The sequence below is a fragment of the Siphateles boraxobius genome, unplaced genomic scaffold (assembly GCF_051911475.1).
Source record: "Siphateles boraxobius isolate OS27281-9 unplaced genomic scaffold, OSU_SipBor_1 11, whole genome shotgun sequence".
NCBI classification, from domain to species: Eukaryota; Metazoa; Chordata; class Actinopteri; order Cypriniformes; family Leuciscidae; genus Siphateles; species Siphateles boraxobius.
The window spans coordinates 10,523,618-10,543,712 of NW_027508711.1; the positions used below are offsets into that span (position 1 = coordinate 10,523,618).

At 37.8% G+C, this 20,095-nt stretch overlaps 1 protein-coding gene across 1 annotated transcript in view; it reads left to right on the plus strand.

Annotated features, from left to right (window-relative positions):
• The first annotated feature begins 13,144 nt into the window (after positions 1 to 13,144).
• The window catches only part of trpc5b (transient receptor potential cation channel, subfamily C, member 5b), a 28,249-nt gene continuing 21,298 nt past the window's right edge, over positions 13,145 to 20,095 (plus strand). The window contains exons 1-2 of the mRNA XM_077196338.1: positions 13,145 to 13,545; positions 15,417 to 15,938. Coding sequence (XP_077052453.1) covers positions 13,168 to 13,545; positions 15,417 to 15,938 — 900 coding nt within the window. The 5' untranslated portion in view covers positions 13,145 to 13,167. The remainder of the gene's footprint in view (positions 13,546 to 15,416; positions 15,939 to 20,095) is intronic.

The window sequence follows — 20,095 nt, forward strand, 5'->3', positions numbered from 1 at the left end:
TAGTGCTGCAAAACTGAGCTTACAGATACTCAACGATGGCCCAACTTTGACTGAGAGCTGACAATTGGTTTGGTGTCATGACCTTAAAGGATGGTAGAAACAGGATTGAATAGTTTGGAGACACTAAGGAGACACATTCCCATTTACACCTTGTGTTTTAATCTGTCTCTTTGTCCACTTTTTAACCACTTCTGTCCTGATTTCTTCGAGGGATTCCCTTCGAGGGAAGGGAATTGGTGGTTAAATGTATGGGTTTTTCAGATCTTTTGATCTAATGGACGAAATAAGCTTGAGCAATTTACATATGAACGCACGGACGACGGAAAAACATACGGAGAGCATCAGCTTTCGTTTCTGCTCTGACAGCCACTAGACCACACTGAACACTGTGAGTGAGTGTTAGAAATCAGGAATGGTAAGAGAACATTGTGCTTGGTTTGTTCAAAAATACTTGGGTCTTCAGCTGAAAAGTTCAAATCCATTCTGGCTAGCACGCTTCCCATAATGTCAACGTCAGTGGGCGGAGAGAAGGCGGTCTTTTGTGGCTGTTTAAACGTATTCGACCACATGAACATTTACACTTCGAAAGCTATTCAGTCAAATGCGTTTTCAACTCCCTCTGCAAGTGGTCGAAAGTGGACAAGCTCAAAACTTTTTAGACCCGTTTAGACCTGTACTTAGTGTCGTCCACTTGTGTTGAAATCGATCGACAAATCGCATCTTAAAGGCACACCAGGTAACTTTTTTACCTTAACTGAACAGCTTCGGAGTCAGTGGAATGGTTATATTACTTATTTCGGGTTGAATGGTGGTGGTTTCGCACCCCCCATGGTGCCCGAGAGCGGAAAAAACTCACTTGTAACTTTGGGTCGGCGGGCCGCCGGGCTCGCCGTCAGGAAGTATCGCGTGATATCAGGTCTCGCGATGTAACGAATTGCTTGACGGCACTGCACACATACACGCCCCCATTCAAGCACCGGCTAGCTATAAGCAAAGGGCAACGATAGATTGAGTTATGGCAGAGCCTGTAAAAAAAAAGCAGAAAGCTAGGAAATCTTTGTCGGAGGACCAACGAAAGAGGAAACGGGAGACTGACTGAGCAAGAAGTCAGACTCGAGTAAATATAGGACCGGCTTTTTCAGAATGGCCAGAACTGAGAGAGACCGAAACCTGCAAAACGGATGCTCACCTGGCCTTCTTGCTGTTGCAGTTGTAAGTATCTTTGGAATAAACTGTGTTTAATATTTAAATTTCAAGTAATTGTGACCTCAGGATGTTTGCTATTGTCTGTAAAGGTTTTTATTATGACCGCTGTCTGTTACGGGCTTACTAGTACGCTAGATACTATAACTTTGATGCTATAGTATCTAGCACACCATACAACTTTGATGTTAGTCATTAGCAAACACGTTTGATTTCTGTAGTTGGCCGTTCCTCTGTCGGTTTTATTTGTGTAACTTAGTTCCCAAATAAATAGATATCAAATTCTTCAAATCAAGACACCGGTGTATCCTACCCGTGTCTAAATGGCTAGCGGAGATTTTGGCTTGATCCAGCTAGATGGATGCTGCCCTTCTATGTGTCTAATTTAGCTTGCACGTTGCATCCAGGTGTTACTTTGCTTTTATTTGGAGCCGGTGTAGCTTTTTTGCAGTGCGCTACATAGTATAGAAGCCGATGGCTCACCGATTGCATTCTGTATTGTATTGATCCAAATCCTCGTCAACTACAATGAAGCCCAGACTCAAAATATTTTCTGTGACCGTCTTATTTGCTAATATAGAAGTTACAAAATTAGTTTTGAAGTTTTTAAATAGCAGCTTCATGCTCAGCTGGGTTGACAGCTGATCAGCTGGGTTGCTCGTGGCGAGGGGGGAGGAACAACAATTCATTTTTACAACAGTGTGTTTGAAAGCATTTACTACCAGACACTAGGGGAGCTTCGTAGAGAAAAAACACTCAGGCTTGCCTTGTGTCCCTTTAATACCAGGTGTAAACAGGGCCTAAATGCCTTTACCAAAAAACTCTAAATGGCTTTATGGGATGAAACGGAAGTAGCAAAAGTGAACAGACTTTGGGTGTGCTATCTGAGGCTGAGACTATATGTGAGTCATGGAGAAATGTAACAAAATCATGATGTGTGTGTGCGCCTAGAAGGGCGAGTGAACGTACCGCAGCGCTGAGCGTCACAAATCTGCCTGGTTCTCCAGTGGGCTGAGCTGTCACCAACCATACACCTGTACTTGTCCTGTCATTCCCAGCGAGCAAAACGAAGTGCCCAGGAGAGAAACGCCAACACATTAATGACAGGGGAGAAACAGAGAAACACTCGTAGCTCTTCAAGGCGAAGAAGGAGATAGGCAGGATTTGAAATGACAACAACCAAAAAACAACCTGAGTGCCGAAGAGGAGGGGAGAGAGAATGGGGAAGGGTAATTGGGGGGATGCTGCAAGAGGGAGGGAGGGATGGATATACAGAATGAGGAGGGTAAGATGGAAAAGGGAAAAAAACGGAGAGAGAACAGCTAGTCAGAGCGGCACAGAGGCAGACTGAGGTAGAGCAGGGGCTGAAGACGACACTCCATCCCGCAACCATGACAACGGAGGCAAGCACATGCCAAGCCCCCGTACCCTCGCACCGATAAGGGGGCTGTGAACCTCGATGGACAGAGGGAACGACTGCAAAACACACTGAGGCACTGAAAACCTGGAATGATCCTTTTTTCTGCACCGATTAGTTCTTTTCCTGTGCTTTTACCTGGTGAGATGTGTTGAATTGCTGCTCATCAGGGTGGGCTGAATCCGGATCAAAGCGAACAGCTGGAAACCACACGCCGGAGCCTTTTCCACTGTGACCCATCAATGGAGTCCCTGAGGTGGGCTTAATACCGCTCAATGGTTCTCCTATGGAGCAAACGACCAGGCGCAATGCCAGCTGGCTTAAAGACAGATTATTCTTGAAATACGCCTGTGAGATTGAAGAGACAAAACATGTAAGCCACATGATGCCCGGTGAGTGCGTATTCCTAATTTTGCATGTGGAAAAAAAAATGAATCATTTGGAAAAGTATAAGAATTTTAACAGGTTGCTGAAGAGACTGCGGTAAGATCAGTGGAGAGAAAAAAACATCAGTTTACACATCAAATGTATTCGCCACTATCTGTGACTTTGAACAGGGTTGACACAGAAGGAAGATGCCAGAATGTATCAAGAAAATGTTATCATAAAGGATGAGAATGAACTGTTACCAATGAGTGGCTCTTTCAGAAAATTGAATGCAAAACTGATTTGTAGAAAGGGTTTCTATACTAATAGCTAAGACTATTGTAGCACTCAGAAAATGGTTAAGCAGTATCTTAGAAAAAAACACTGTGTTGTCGAAGCACACAAACACGTTTAAGTGTGGCAGCCGTCTGCGACTGTCAACAGGTTATTAAGGCTTTAATGAATCTCCCACAGCGATGTTTGATGGCTTGTCCTCATGAAACGGTACCATGTGTCGCCATGACTTGCTTCTGATATAATTGACAGGACACTGAACTTAGCCACACACATATATATATATATATATATATATATATATATATATATATATATATATATATATATATATATATATATATATATATATATATATTAAATGTTTCATGGGAATATCAGACAGTTTGCATGTCCTCATTCATATCCATTACATTTATATACACTAAAAAAAAGAATGTGTTGGGTCAACAAAAAAAACAACGCAACAGTTAGTTGCATAATTTGTTTTTAGTCATGACAACATTGAGTAAATTTATATTCAACCAACAAGTTACATTGAGTTAGAGGAACCTAATAATTTGTAGGAAAAACTATTTTTTTTTAAGTTGATTACTCAAAAAAATTAAGTCGCTCTAACTTCCAGAGTAGCCCTGAAACAAATTAATCTTAACTATTTCAGTTCAAATCAACAGCTATTATAGCACATGCTAACATAACTTATTTAACATGTATATTTAATGAACAAGTAAGATATCAATATATAGTGTTTACCTTAATGCATCTACTCTTTAGCACAATGTTAACCACAAAAACTTCAACATTACAGAAACTATTTTAAATGTCAAACATAACAGCATTAAACACTAATAGGTCTTTCCCTTCACTAAAAACAAATTAATTAAGACTCAATTTCAACATTTATTCTCCTTATCCAGTCATATGCAAAGCATGCTGGGAACTAGAAATCCTCTGCCTATAATTCTGAAGTTATCAAGACAATTTCATTAAGTTACTACAACCTAATAAAAAAAGCCAATTAACGCAGAAATTTCAGTTTAAATTACATACGATATTAAGTTGATTTAAAGATCAACATTATTATGTCAACAGAACTTTACAAAATAATGTTTGCAACTTAAAAGGTTTAATTAAAACAATAAATTAGACAACCAGGCATTTATTAATGTTGTGCTAACAAGTCCCCTGAATTACTTTTTAGAGTGTAGGCTATGTGTAATTTCATTAGGATTAGGATTTGGTTATGGGCACTGTAAAATAATTTGCTTTACACATTTTTGAGAAAATCTGGAAATTTGTTTTTTCCCTTTATTCCTTGTTTCAAACCTGTTAAATTGTAACATTTCCACATTTAAATGGACATGGATTACCCAAAAGTATTCTATTATTTTAAATGTTTTAACTATATAGCACAAAAAATATTTAATTATTAGTTATTAGTTATTGCTTATTTACTTATTAGATATTATTCAACCCTGTATCAATCAGCCAATAAAATTTAATAATAATAATAATCATACAATAATTAATTTTAAAAATATATAAATATATATCTGACATTAAAATAAAACTATTTCATTTTCATAAATAATAATTTTATATAAAATAATAATACACTAAAATAAATAAATAACTTAATTAATTAATTAAAAATTTTTTGTTAAGGATGACATTTTTTGTTATTCAGAAGTATGATTCATTATTGTAGGCAACATTTTTAAATAAAATGATTTAAAATATCAGAAAACAACAACAAATATTTTTAGGCACAAAGCACAATTTCCTTACAATGGCCCAGTGAGGCCAATAAGGAAAACATCAAGGTTTCTTGACAGCATTAAAAAAGTGGTAGTGGTTGTTTTGCAGGTTTAATTTAAAGTGAAAATATTATCAGGCATGAAAATAGTTCAGCATTATTTCGATTACAGGCATGCTGGTCACAGGTGTGCTCTGATGTACTTGACTTAATTTTCATGTTTCACGCTTCGATCAACTTATGTGTAAATAACATTTAGGCTGCGTTCGCAATTCTCTTATTATATAACATCATGTGTCAGCATCTTTAGATTTTATTCCTGAACTAAGACCTGCTTCAAGAGTTAATAGCATTGTTTTTGTTCTCTTCTCCCTATGAAAGGTTACCATAAATATCTCATAAACGCGAAACTGTAAAACACAGCAACAGGGTGCAGACACAAACGCTCAATTATCACTCAAAGTGTGCTTGATAATTGGATCATTACTGTTAATAGTGCATGCATTAAAATGATTAAGCCATTTCTAACACAACTAGAAATTGTGTACCCGTATGCACACTAGGGGAGGGGGGCCCGGCCCACCAAAACCTTCTCCCTGGTCCCTATGAATTCAAAGGACAGCTCTGAACAAATATCACTATTTGTTGCTATGTTTAGAATGGAATATTAGTGTATGTTAAACCGTGAGATGCATTACATTGAAGATATGTGAAGATACATTTTCCAATAAAGTTTTCAAATAACACTGGTGATCAGTTATCATTTCAGTATTCATTCAAAAATATTATTTTTATATATATATATATGTAAGCGGGATCACTATAATCATAGAAAGAAATGATTCAATAAAATTCATAAAATAGGTCATAAAGTCATTCATCTCACTGGAAATGGAAGGTTGAGTTGAGTGCATTGCATTATGGTATGCAATATTTCATGCAGGGTATTCCAGTTACACAGAATAGTTATATGCCATTCTGAATACATTCCACTTGTTTTTGTGTTGAGTGTAGTTGTCACATTAGTGAAAAAATCTCTGTAATTTTATGGTACAGTGGCACTGATGACAAATAATGGTACTGTGATGCCTCCTGGGATCATATTAGTGTCAGCTAAGGGATATATAGGCCCCAAAAATGATCCTATTGTATCCCAGATGAAATACTCCAACCAACCATCTGACATCACCTGCTGTCAGCAGCTGCATCCTGATGTCAGAATATCATTAAACCAATTGAATAAGGCCAGTCTGGTTAACGACCCTGTTCTGTGGTGAGAACCGTCTTGTCTGTCATTTTAACAAAATAGGGTTCAGGTTTTACATAGACAGGCCCTCTCGTCCACCATCATTGATGCTCTGTGAAAAACAGCAGTGATTGTGACGCAGGTCGGCTCTATAGGGTTAACAGCGATCAGTACAGAGGAGGGGGGATTTCTATGCTGTGGAATTGCTAACCAGCTCCCCCACACTCTAGTAAACAGCTGCCTGTCCCTAATTAGCGTTTCGAACTGAATGTCTGTGCCGTGTGTGGGCTCCGGTCTCAAAAACCCATTCAGTGTTATGGCCAGCTGAAGCTTTTACCTAATACCAACTAAACTAATGCTGTCTGCGTTTCTGTGGCTACCTTTCTTTCCCCTGCAAGTATGGAAGTAAAATAATGACAAACAAATGTTTTTGAAACAAAAAAGCTTGTTGAATTACGCTACTTATTAAATAGAAGTAAAATATATAATACAAATCAAATATAATAAAATATAAATATATTTATAAAATATTATAAATATGGATTGCATTAACCCTGCTTGCATTTTTATGGGCTGAAATTCAACATGGTTGTATATTCAAGCTGTGAATATTTCAATTCAAAACATTTCACACACGTTTTCATTAATAAAAATTCAATAATCCATATTCACCTTTCAGATTTCACTTCAAAAATATTCATTCTGTTTAAAAATACAACCTATAATATTCGACAGGCAATTTTCGGTCGATTTTTTTTTTTTACGCTTTACAAATTCGCTTCAACAAATTCAGTGGTTCATATCAAATTCGACAGAAACTTCTACATTTCACATCTGGGAACGGCAGGAATATCAGTAGATTGCGCGCCATAGCTGTTAGTCAACCTCACCAGCAGGGGGTGCAAGCGGCTGTTGACGAAGAAAACCATAGACATCTCGATCGGCAACCTAAAGCACGTGTGCCAAGCCAACACTGGCACGCGCAGGGTTAATCGCTGGCACGCAAGCAAGCGCGAGAGAAGCGTTCATGAACACACAGGGAATACATGACAGTATAACAAATTTTGTAACAATGTGAATAGAATTTCGAAAAACCTGCTTGGTCTGATGGTCTTGGCCCACTTCTCATTATCTGCTCTTATCGTTGCAGCAGCCCTCACTCATATTTTCAATCAGTCTTGCTTCACTGCAGAAATGGCCATGGTTTGGAAACTATTAACTGTGCAGCCCTTATTCAAAGGTTGTGATTTGGTAGAATCGAACTTATGTAGGCCTATCTCTATGCTACATTGTATCAACAAAAAAAATGGTATCCAGTACATGATGTCCTAATCTCTGTCAAGGTTCATTAACTATATGTTCCTCACATTTTGTTATACAGCAATAGAACATTTGTCATCTCACCCATTGGTTGTGATATATCAAGATCAATTTTAGCCTCCACATTGTTTTAATCTATATCAATAACATACAACAAATATGTATTTAGCTGGCCTCACAGAACTGATATTTACATGTAAAACATTACAAAAACAGTACAGTGACTGGCTTGATTGCAACTGATCTTTATATTGCATCACATTGCAAAAGGGCCATTTACACTTAGTCATACTTAGATATCTGATTATTAAAAAGCCCAAAATAAAAGTGTTGCAAGATGCATTCGAGACAGTATTTGTGTAACGTTTACACTTAGTGTAAATCGTATACTCACCCCCAGTAGCGGCGTTACAGGTGAAAATGAGAGAAATTCCTTTGGTAAATAGGTGACAACAATTGAAAATGTTTTACCGGATATCAGTAAAAGGACACAAGAACAGTCACCCTGTTAAAAATGTTCTTAAGAACTGCTGTGAATATTAAAATTCACAAGTAGCCAGTTTCAGATGGGATGCTAATAATGAGGCACAAAGAATGGGAATTTTTGATTATGAAATTAGTCCAACAGTGGCAATATCAGCTATACCTCCATTGGTTATTCCCAATGCCATTGGTCGATTTACACTTACTGGGAGGAATAAATAACCCTCAGAGAACGATTTCTAAAGATTTGTTGGTGAAACTATATTTACATCAAGAGTATCATTATTGCACTTTATTGACGGCTCAAAATATCCTGAATCTGGGCATACAGCTGCAGCAGTAGTAATTCCACATCTGGACTTTAAAATAGGTAAAAGAACATCTAATTTCTTATCTGTTCACTCATAATCGATTGATATTCAATTGGCCCTTCAATGGGTGGAAGAGGTACATTTGCATCAAATTGTTCTGATTCTTTATCAAGCCTTATAAGTCTGAAAAATGGAAAATCTGACTCCAGACAGGATATTCTTATAAAAACTCTTCAGACTCTGTTTAGAATGTATTTTTCCCCCCGTCTTTTTGTGGATTCCTGCTCATGTGGGCATTATGGGAAATGAAACAGCAGATGAGTTGGCAACAAAGGCTTTAAAGTATACAAGAATAGATGTTAATGTCCCTCTGTGGAAAGCTGAAAGGAAGGGCTTAATTTAAAAGACAATTAAGAATAGATGGCAAGAGTTGTGGATGCAGGAAGGAAAGGGAAGGCATTTATATGAAATAAATAAAGAAGTAGGAAATGTGAGAGAAGTTGCGTCGCTTCACTGCCAGTCATAAACCCTCTCCTGTGGCCTCATGGGATAGTAAAGTGTCCATCATATGCACACTTCAGAATCTCAGTGGAAGTAATAGGTCATCTGGGGACTTTTCGCCTAGTCTTCTACTGTGAATTCAGACATACTTATTTTGTCACATACTGTACTGTTTTTCAACTACTACTGTATATAGAGAAGTGTGATTTCGGATGCAGCCCATGTGTTCACACTGCCATATTGCGAAGTATTACCAGTTAACTTTAATAAGTTAAAGTAATAATTTCTGGTGCTTGTGGAATCATGATGATTCCTGTCATATAGCTTGATATTGTTTAAAAAAGCATCTTATGTCCATGTCCGAACTAGACCACATCTGAAGCAAAATGTGAAAGAAAAAAAAAAACATCTGTGGATACCCATTCTTTGAACTATTTTCACGAGTGATTCAGTCCAATGGACAAAAAAATCCAAGTGCTGGAAAAACCAGAAGCCTTAACATTTATAAACTTTTCATTTATCGACTGCAGTAAACTAAGAGACGAAACAGAGGGGAAGATACACTGCTGCCACAGGAGATCAGTGTGAACTTAAATATGTGTTCACACTAAATGCTAGCAGATGCTCATGGAACACAATCAATGACTCCGGTCGCTCTGGGATGTTTCTTTGAGCTTGCAGAGGGTATGATGCCGTCCATGGCTCTCTAGCTCTCTCTCTCTCTCTTCTCTGTGGAGTTCTGCCATTCTATCAATGTCAGAATCAAAGTGCTAGGCTAGTTCATCTTTTAAAGACAGCCCAGCCTCTGTTTATTGCTGGAGGCAGGTGTCTGTACGGCTCACAAGAGATTTTTGCTTTTGCTTTTTGTTTCAAATGAGTAATAGCAACAACATCCATCTCTAACTCCCTTTATAACCCACACACAAACACATAGACTACTCTTAGTGCACTGTTGTTGTGAAAAAGAAAGCATTGTTGCTTTAACTGAACTTGTTCACATTATGGGGCAAAGCACAATTTGAATGACGCAATTCCAGATTTTTCTGGCAGGTTGTTTTTTAGGGCTAGATTGAAGGGGATATATTGACTAGTTTTAGCATCTTGGTTGCATTTGGGGTTCCAACTCTTCTCCTCTCTCATTGCTTACCTTCTTTATTCTTCATTGTGCTATCAAAGGCAAAAAATGCCCCACTCCCAAAAATAACTTTACATTGTGAAGGATGAGGAAGATGACAAATAACGTTTACTTTAAAGAACATCCTTCATTACGAGATTAAATAAAATCAAAACAGGAAATTGAAATCAAAGCAACAAACATAAATCTAATTGAAATACATCTGGGGTTAAATATTTCAAACAAAATAAACAATGCAATGAAAACAAATGTATAGTTATATTCAATCATGTTATTTATTTAACAAGTTGTGCTGTTTTCTTATGGAAACATTTAAACATGAATATTAGCGTATTATATTTGGGGCTGTGCACATTCACTGCCAAACCACACTAATGAACTAAAATGTTCATCCAGGTCTACAATTATGCTGAATAAAACATGGGTCGATTCCCTGTGGAAGCCTTGTTCAGCTTTTATGAAGCAGTGAGGTGTGAAGTACTACAGCAAATGGGAAAAACACACTGCCTCTATTCTTACATAATGAAATGCTCACAGAAAAAAGTATAAAGTGCATCAAATAAAATGGGGTTCAAATTGATGGAGGTCACAGTAAAACTAGATAGCTGTCTTGGTTTTGGCAAGGTTCACAAATCCTGATGGATGCCAGGTGGGCTGAAATACTGCACTGAACAAAATGGCCTTTGCAGAAATTAATGTATCCCATTTTTTGAAAGTCCTATATAGCAGGCCTTTACTAACAATTCTTATTTCTTTTGGATTGGCCATCATAACTCTCTGAAATGATGGATTCATGGTTTTACATTATTTTACATTTACATGTCATTTGAAAAATTTTACATTAATTTACTTTTAATTTGTGAGGACTTACACGATTTTACCATTAAATTGTGGACAAGGATTACTCTTCTTGGTGCATCGCCTTATCTCTATTTATCAATTCCATCAATTATTTGTTAATTGGGATTGATTTGTAAAGCCTAGACTGTGTGTATCTCTAGTGTCTCAGGGTGAAACAAAGCAACAAAAGCCAGATATCTTGGCAGTTGCACACACAATTTTACGCATCTGTTACCTGCCATGTCTAGAAATTGTAGGGGTGTTATGGATAAGTAATGGAGTGTGATAATGTTTGAAGATGTTTACTTTCACATCAAAAAATTGAAAAAGGAAAAATGAAGCGTGCCACCTGAGATAGCCTGGAAATAATAAAGCCTTAGCCCTTGTAGAGGAAAAATAATGTCTTGACTTTTTCATTTGGAAACATCATACAAAATATTGAAAAGTATACACAATCTTAATAATTCAACAAAAAAAAAATTTTAAACTGAAATTAACACTCACCTTAGAAAAGAGGATAGACACCCAACATAAACCTTGTTGATATGAAAATAACAACAACAACAACAGTGGAATTTAAGGTTGAAACAACACATTACAATAATTTATATTCTGGTTTCACCTGCATATATGATTCAGGAATGTAAAGCAGCAATGACATGCAGCATCTTGTTTGCTGCCACTGTTACCCAGGGTGTCCCCCAGGGCTCAGTCATTGGGCCTCTGTTCTTTCTCAACATTTCCACATAGACAAATAATGTGATTTCAGTTCCATTTCTATATTTTCCTTTTCCCTAATTACTGCACATTTGTATGCTGTTTTTTTCCACCAAATTTGTCAAGCTGAGCAGTGTTGGGAAATGTTTTGAATGTAACACATTACAATATTGAGTGAATTATTATAAAAAAACTAAAAACAAATTATGTTGCACAATTGACACCATTTCAGGTTAAAAGAAGCAAATATGTATCACATTAAAAGAATGCTAAAAGGGCTCAAATCTAAATAATTCTAAACAGATAAAGCCTAACAATTATAACATCCCCTGTTACCATCCAGTTTCTTACTAAATATGTTGACCCCAGATGTAGAGATCCTTCAGATTAATGATTCAGGAAAGTTTCAATCACTTGTAGTGAACAGCTCTCCTTGGAAATCAGGGCTCAATCAAGCCTGGAAAAACTGAGGAAAAAAACGTCTTTATATCACAGTTTGACAAACTCGGCCAGCTGAATCTCTTGAACACTTGGTTGTGAGCTACACTTGGAAGCTTTAGGGGATCATCTGGACATATCATATAATATTCTGAGTTCAATCTGAAAGTACTGACTAGATAGGCCTAATCATTAAGCGTGTTAGATTAATCATATTTCTTCAGAAATCTGAAGAACAAAAGCTTTAGTTCTGAGGTTTGAACTTCATCAGTCCAAATCTAGATGGTATTTTTTAGATGATTTTATATTTTATAAAATATATTCCACCATCTCTTACATGGAGCCTCAGTGAATCATCAGTGAATAAAGCTTGAGTTGTAGCTATATAAGTTCTTAAGAAAGAGGGACTTCAGGGACAATGCCATTTATTTGCTTGTTTGAGTGTGTGCTTGTGTGAAGAGAGAGAAACTGAATACTAAAACCACATGAATTACTATGCTGTACCTTTATGTCAGACAGAACTTTTGTTGAAAGCATTAAATATGTGAAGATCTAACTGTGCTTTTCTTTTGTGCTTTCAAACATCTACAGTACTACATTTACAGATGAATTATATTCTCCTAATTAAATTGACAAATCACCATATCTTTGTTAAAACCATATTAGGGATAGTTCACCCAAAAATTAAAGACTGAATGTTCTGTCATCATGTACTCACCCTCCTGTCAGATTCAGTGGTTGACAAAACTGTTGGTTTACAAATGAGAAGGTCATACAGGTTTGGAACAACATGAGGGGTTAGTAAATGAGTAAATTACATAATTTTCGCTTCTTTAAAGTCTTTAAAGCAAGGATCACCAATATATGTGGGGGAAATAGGCTGTATTTTTAAGGGAATTTATGCTAGAAATGTTTAATGATTTTTAAAATCAAACCTTTGTGTCTTTACAGATATTGACTATCAAAAATAACCATCCTGAGAAATATTTACTGTAGTAAAAAGTGTTTTGCAATGTAGATGTTTTTTGATTTAGCATATCAGCTATAAATCTTGAAATGACTAACTGTTTGTTTGCTCAATCTCTGCTTAGCTTTTTCTGGACTTGTGTCATCTTATGTCACCGAGTCCACATAAACCCCATGGCGCAGCTGTACTACAACAAGGCCAGTAACTCCCCGTACCGCGATCGCATCCCCCTGCAGATCGTGAGGGCGGAGGTTGAGTTGTCTGCCAAGGAACGAGCCTACCTGACGGCGGTGGAGAAGGGCGACTACGCTGGAGTTAAACAGGCCCTTGAGGAGGCCGATATCTATTACAACATCAACGTGAACTGCCTGGACCCATTGGGCCGCAGCGGACTCCTCATCGCTATTGAGAATGAGAACCTGGAGGTGATGGAGCTGTTGTTGAGTCATGGCGTGCTCATGGGCGACGCACTCCTCTACGCCATCCGCAAGGAGGTGGTGGGAGCAGTGGAGTTACTGCTGTCCTACAGGAAGCCCAGTGGAGAGAAACAGGTGTGTGAGGGTTTGACTTATTTAGTTTGAAGGGAGAGTCACATCCAACTTTTCTGACTGAATAGCATGTAGCTGTATTGATATGCCATAGCCTACCTAATTTTGAGGAGAATAAGACATGTTGCAGAGTAGGGCTCGGTTGATAATACTGATTAGGCCTACTCTATTTTAATTAATCTTCATTTTCATGAACCAAGATCGATCTTTTGCTGTTTTCAGATGTGTGAACAAAACTTTACTAAACATTATTTGTTGCACGCCTCCTATCTAATAATCACGATTAACTTTGTTCTTTGTTACTTCTGCTATATTATCGCATGGAATCAATGTTGATGCCGTTGAAATTCTACAGCAGAGTGATGACATCTCAGATCATTATCTAGTCTCGTGTATACTTCATTTAGCCAAGGCTTCAAAGTCGACTCTGTGTTACAAATATGTTAGAATCACTTCTGCCACTAAACATCACTTTATTAATTATATTCCTGATCAGTTTCATCTCGTCAAAACGTAGGCTACTAATTCGTACGAGTGAGGTCGTATGAATTCGTACGAATTAGCCACCTCGTAAAATTCGAACGAATTGCCGTGAGATCGGGCTGGCATCCCAGATAGGTTAGAAGAACTAAATAAAACAGCTTGTGAACAAAATGTCATGTAACATTACATTTACCTCAGGAGAGCCATTCAATCTAGTTAGTAAACTAGAAAAAAAAACTCCACAGAGCCGATTTTTTCTAACGAATTGAAATATAAAATAAGAAACATAATTATATCTTTAAAAAGATTATATAGTTTATATAGCCTAAAACCTGCTTTACTGTATGTGCAATATAACATTTTATTTGAGCAAAGATTATGCCTATTATATATTTAACCTTTATTGTACTGTACCAACATGGTTCCCTGAATAGTTTACAGAATTAGTTGAGAGAATGTTTTCCTTAAGAAAAATTGACTGATATACTGTATGTCCAAATTAATCAAGAACTTGTGATTCGGAATCAAATGGATTTGCGAAATCTGTGTTAATACCCAGATCTATTGCAGAGGTCCTGCCCTTTTTACTGTATGCTTTGTTGTTTGTTGATTTGTTGTTGACACTCCCTGGCTGAATGTTCAGTACAGTTTTAGCGTTATTCTTTACAGACTATTTAGCATTTTAAAAAAATTACATATTCTCATGAAATGCCTCAAAGGAATCAAATTTTTCTTGATCTTTTGAGATTAAAAAACTTGATGTACTATAAAAACTGAATGTAACTTTAAGAACGGAAAACTTCCTCTCCTGTCCAAAAATAGTATTTATTGAAACCAAGCAGCAAAACAAACAACTTATTCTTCTTTAATGTTGTGACATCTCACGGATGGATTCATCAACAGGCCTGTCCATATTTACATGTTAATTATGTAAATGATGTAAATTATGGGGGGGGATGTAAATGATGTAAATATATTGTGATATCACAATATATCACAATATATTGTGATATATTGATATCATGAAATAAAATGGCTCATATTGTGATATAAGAACTGGTCACCCCTTTAAACAGATTAATAAATGCCAATGGTGCAATAGGTGACTTATAATGTATTGTCTCATGTTCAAGGGTCCATAAGGTCTCTGATCATTTCAGTCTAATCCTCAGAATGTTTTATCGGTCTGTCACAATTTAAGACAAGCTTTGCAATGATTATTAAAGGATCGGGCAGGACTGTTTATGAAAACTCACAAAATTAAATGTTCAAGGTCATCTTTAATATTATGCACAGTGCATTGGACTGAACTGTTGCCCTAAAGATTGAAAACTTACTTAATAGCGCAATTTTACTATTATTTATTGCTCTCTTTGTTTGCACTCTTTAAGGTTCCTTCTCTTATGATGGACACACAGTTTTCGGAGTTTACACCTGATATCACACCAATCATGTTGGCTGCCCACACTAACAACTATGAGATAATAAAGCTCCTAGTTCAACGAAAAGTCACCATACCGCGGCCACACCAGATCCGCTGTGATTGCGTGGAATGTGTATCCAGCTCCGAAGTGGACAGCCTGCGGCACTCCCGTTCACGTCTGAACATCTACAAAACTCTTGCTAGCCCCTCTCTCATCGCCCTTTCCAGCGAGGATCCCATCCTCACAGCGTTCAGGCTGGGCTGGGAGCTAAAGGAGCTCAGTAAGGTGGAGAATGAGTTCCGGCAGGAGTACGAGGAGCTATCGCAGCAGTGCAAACTTTTCGCCAAAGACCTGCTGGATCAGGCCCGTAGCTCCCGTGAGCTGGAGACCATCCTCAATCATCGAGATGACCACAGTGAGGAGCTGGACCCCTGTGAATGCAGAGACCTGGCCAAGCTCAAGCTAGCCATCAAGTACCACCAGAAAGAGGTGAGCATTCAAGACTGAGAGAATGTTTCACCAATCATTAAGACATATTCGTGTCTTTGGATCCATATCCACAGATGGCTTTAACTGCTGCAATAGTATAAAACACTCTTGACATTTTAATAACAATTAGAAAAAAATAGATTAAAGTATATTTTGTTACCTTTTAGAACTTGGCAGATTTCAATTTGAGCAGATGCTTTATACCATAATCTCTGTCATCGTCAGAGCTCACATCCACAATACATTCAGCATCTCGCTCATATATCAATCTTTTGATCGCTGACAGCTTCTTCGCCAGATCCACCATCATGTGACAGTGACACTAATATTTGATTGCATTCAGTAAATTGCTGAGCCATTTCAAGTTTTGCTGATGATATTTGTTTATTCTTTTGTACCTGCTGTAATTGAGTGAAACATCACGTCATCATTGTGTATAAGACATTGCCACCTTGAGGAATACATGTGCACTTATTTCATTTATTGAGCATCAGAGATTAAATTATTTTTGCACAGAAAAAAAATACTTGCACTATTACATACCTCGGGTCTCTAGCCACCCTATACTCATTTTAATCAGCTGTTCAAAGGTTTGCTATAGTTGCAACGGAGAGGCATCTGTGATAGGGAGAAAGAGAAAACCTTTCTCCTTTATGCTCAATTCTCACTCTCTGGCCTTCTTCAAGCTGCTGGTAAGGTGACCGTAGAGATGTCTACAGAGGTGAGGTCTCAATCAGCAGCTTCCAGGAGATATATCCCTTTGGGGGTTTGTGAGGGCTGAATGAGTAATATTAGCAGAGTTAGAAGAAACATATCTCTCTTGCTCTAGGCTCCCCCTCCAGCTTACGTTGAGGTTGGGTCAGGCAGACAGAGTGAAATACATACAGCTATGTTGTCCTCTTCAGGTTTGAGATTAAAGCAAACTAGTGATTCTGCTTGCTTCTCAAATAGAACCCTTCTTATTGCTTACACCCTATATATGAGGGACCCCTTTACTTTTAGTCTGCGCTTCCTCTAGCTCAGCTGGTGAAACTGTTGAGAGATATCTTAGAAGGGCTGATCTTGGTGAGATGATGCGACCCCCTCACTTTCAGTTGCCCTCCCTTCATATTCTGAAGGTGTTTGCAGAAATCTGTTGATGCGGCAGCTCATTGAAGCACTGGCCAAAATGAGATGACCCCTTCACTGTTTAGCTGCTCTGCCATGGTACCTTTTCAGAACTAGGTGAGAAGTGGAAGAGTGGCGACACTGCAGGTTGTAGCCTGAAATGCTGAAGTTAGAAAGTTAGCATTTTGCATGCTCCCTTTGGAAAGCTGCTCAAGTACCCCCTAGAGTAGAGCAAAGTGGAATGAATTATGATGGGTACTTAATACAATACTCCCTCTGCTTCGTTTACCTCCCTCCCCAACTATTGTTGGGTTGTGAAGTATGGGGTATTGCTCCCCTTTGGATGGGAGTTCTACTGAAGTTGAATCGCTAGCTATAGTGGGTTTTGAGTAGAGTACCTTTACTCTAGACACGCTATGAGCTGCTCTCCCCAAATGACATTGGGGTATTTAAGTAGGGGTCTGAGCTCCCCTGCAGCTCCCTTGGGGTTAGAGCCTGGGAGATGAGAGTCACTGTCACAATGCATTATTCCCTGCCTTCATTTTATATCCATTTTATGAGCAATCCAGTGCATTGGACTGAACTAAAGATTGACAACTTCCTTAATGGCGCAATTTCATTATTATTTATAAGTACGGATGTGAGCTTCCCCTTGCAGGAGCAGCAACATCGAAGGAGTCTTAAGGGCTAATACTGTGGGTTTTAGCACCTTGCTTGCTCCCTGTGTTAGGCTGCTCAAGTACCCCTTAGGTTAGAGGAGGGTGAATGGAACTATGCTGGGCAACTCATGAACTCCAAATGTTTTGCTTACCTCCCTCCCCCACTATTTCTGGATCTTGAAGCAGGGATATCACTACCCTTTAGATGGGTGCTCGACTATGGCCCTGGTTCGACACTACTAATAAGTAGAGGAAGTTCGGTTCTTGTTATCTGTCATGTTATATCATAAAAAGCACTAGCTTTAACAGGTATTTGGTGGAGTGCCTTATTTCAAGGCAGGGTTCAGCTGCTCTCTTCCAGTTATATTGGGGTCTCGAAATAGTACCTAAGCTTTATTTCCTGCTCTTATTCTTCCTCCTTTCCTGAGTAGGAGTAAGGATTAGGCTCCCTCTTAGAGGAGCAGCAATAGTGAAGTTTGTAGCCTGAAGCCAATTACTATAGTTTTTAGTACTTTGCATTTAGCTGATCTTTCTTAAGCTGATCTTAAGATGCCCCTTAGAGTAGAGCAGGGTGAACATAATTGTATTCTGTATTTATAAATTTCCTTACTTTTGTTTTTTCTCTCCCAACTATGGTTGGGTCTTGAAGTAGGACATTATGCTCCCCTATGGCTAGGTATCCTGCATTCTCTAGTTGATCCATGCTTGGAGAACCTGGCAAGTATAGAGTCAGTTTGCCTGGTGGCCTCCCTTCTTGTTATGGTAGCACTAAAATCAGATGAGTGCATGAAGACTCCTAGTGGTTCCTGAAGAAGAACTTTTCTCAAGTAGGGTTGAGCACTCTACCCTATGACCCTAGGGTAATTAACCAGAGCTGAAGCTCCCCTGTGGTTTCCCTAGGGGTTAAGTTGCAATAGCAAGATTGTTTTGCTTTCCCTTCTGATGAAGTTAAGGCTATATTCTTCCCATTGGAAGTAATGGTAGATCAAATGTCATAGTTTAATTACTCCCTTTAATAAGCTACTCCTTATTAAAAGGCTTGTCAAAATGTTGACATACCTAGTAGTACTACAACATGCCTAGCAGGCACCCTCTTATAATCACGGGCACTTTGCTTGTGACATCATGGTCTGCCGTCAATGTGTTGCTTGGTGTGTTACACGTATTCAGACACCGATCACGCCATAGTGTCATTATCAGACGCAGTGTCTCGTTCCCCATCTCAGGGAACCGGGTTGCATAAGTAGCCTAAGTCGCTATTGGTTTAGACATAGCACAAGCTCATATTCCGTGTGGCATTTTAAAAGCAGCTTATGATATAAATCTAAAATAAAAGCAATGTTTTGATAGATTTTAATGTCAGTTAAACGTATCTACACCTGTAAACAATTTTCTTGTCCTCAGGCATCAAAATAAAGTTTCACTATATCATGTTGCCTTAATAAGTGTATTATATTTTGGCTCTGCATCAAATGCAGTGGTGAAATTCTCCTCCAGAAACATTTAGATTTTGAGGAAATCCTAGTTTTTTTTTATTTTTATTAATCAACAATACACCTCTTGTCAAGCTGAAAAGAATGTATACATTTGATAAATTAAAAAAATAAAACTAAAAAAATAAATAAAATAAAAAATATTAAACTGAACCAGCACAGTCAAAAGAATCAGAATCTAAATCAGAACTTTTGTATTTCCCTAGAAATGTTATCTCGAGATGAATGGCTTTCAAAGAACAGTTGTTTTCTCATGCTGATGGCATAATTGCTAAATGCTTTCATGAGAGGTGACAGTTCAAGGTGCTGTTGCATTTTGAATCATTTATCTGTTTAATAGGACCCCACAGCAGAATGGACTCCTTTCATAAGACGTAATAACATTTCAGAGAAATGTAGGCCAGGCAGCAAGAGAAAATGTGATTTGAGAAGCATTATTTATACAATTATTATGGACAGGCACATCATTTTACTCCTGCATTGTGTAAAAGGGAGCCATTTTTGGAGCATTTGTGATTTTATTTTATTTTTTATTTTTATACTGCAAAAATATAAACCTTCGATTAACTGTAAAATTGTGTGCAGTCATGAAAAGTTGTGGTGGTGTGGCATAGTGGAGTGTAGATGAAAGGTTGTAGGTTTAAACCTCACAAGGGTTATCTTGTTCATTATCAACATTGGGCTTTTGAGCAGGTTGTACCAGGTAACTCCAGGGAAATAGACTTTGTAACAAGCATAATGTACATTTTACTAAATACAAAATGAATACTTATTCAAAGTCTGACAGGTTGATTTCATAACTGATTTCCCCTCAAACGCCTGTAGAAAAAGGTATTATGTAATGACGTGAATGCTAAACCTCACTGATGTTTACCCGCTTTAAAACCTCTTCAACATT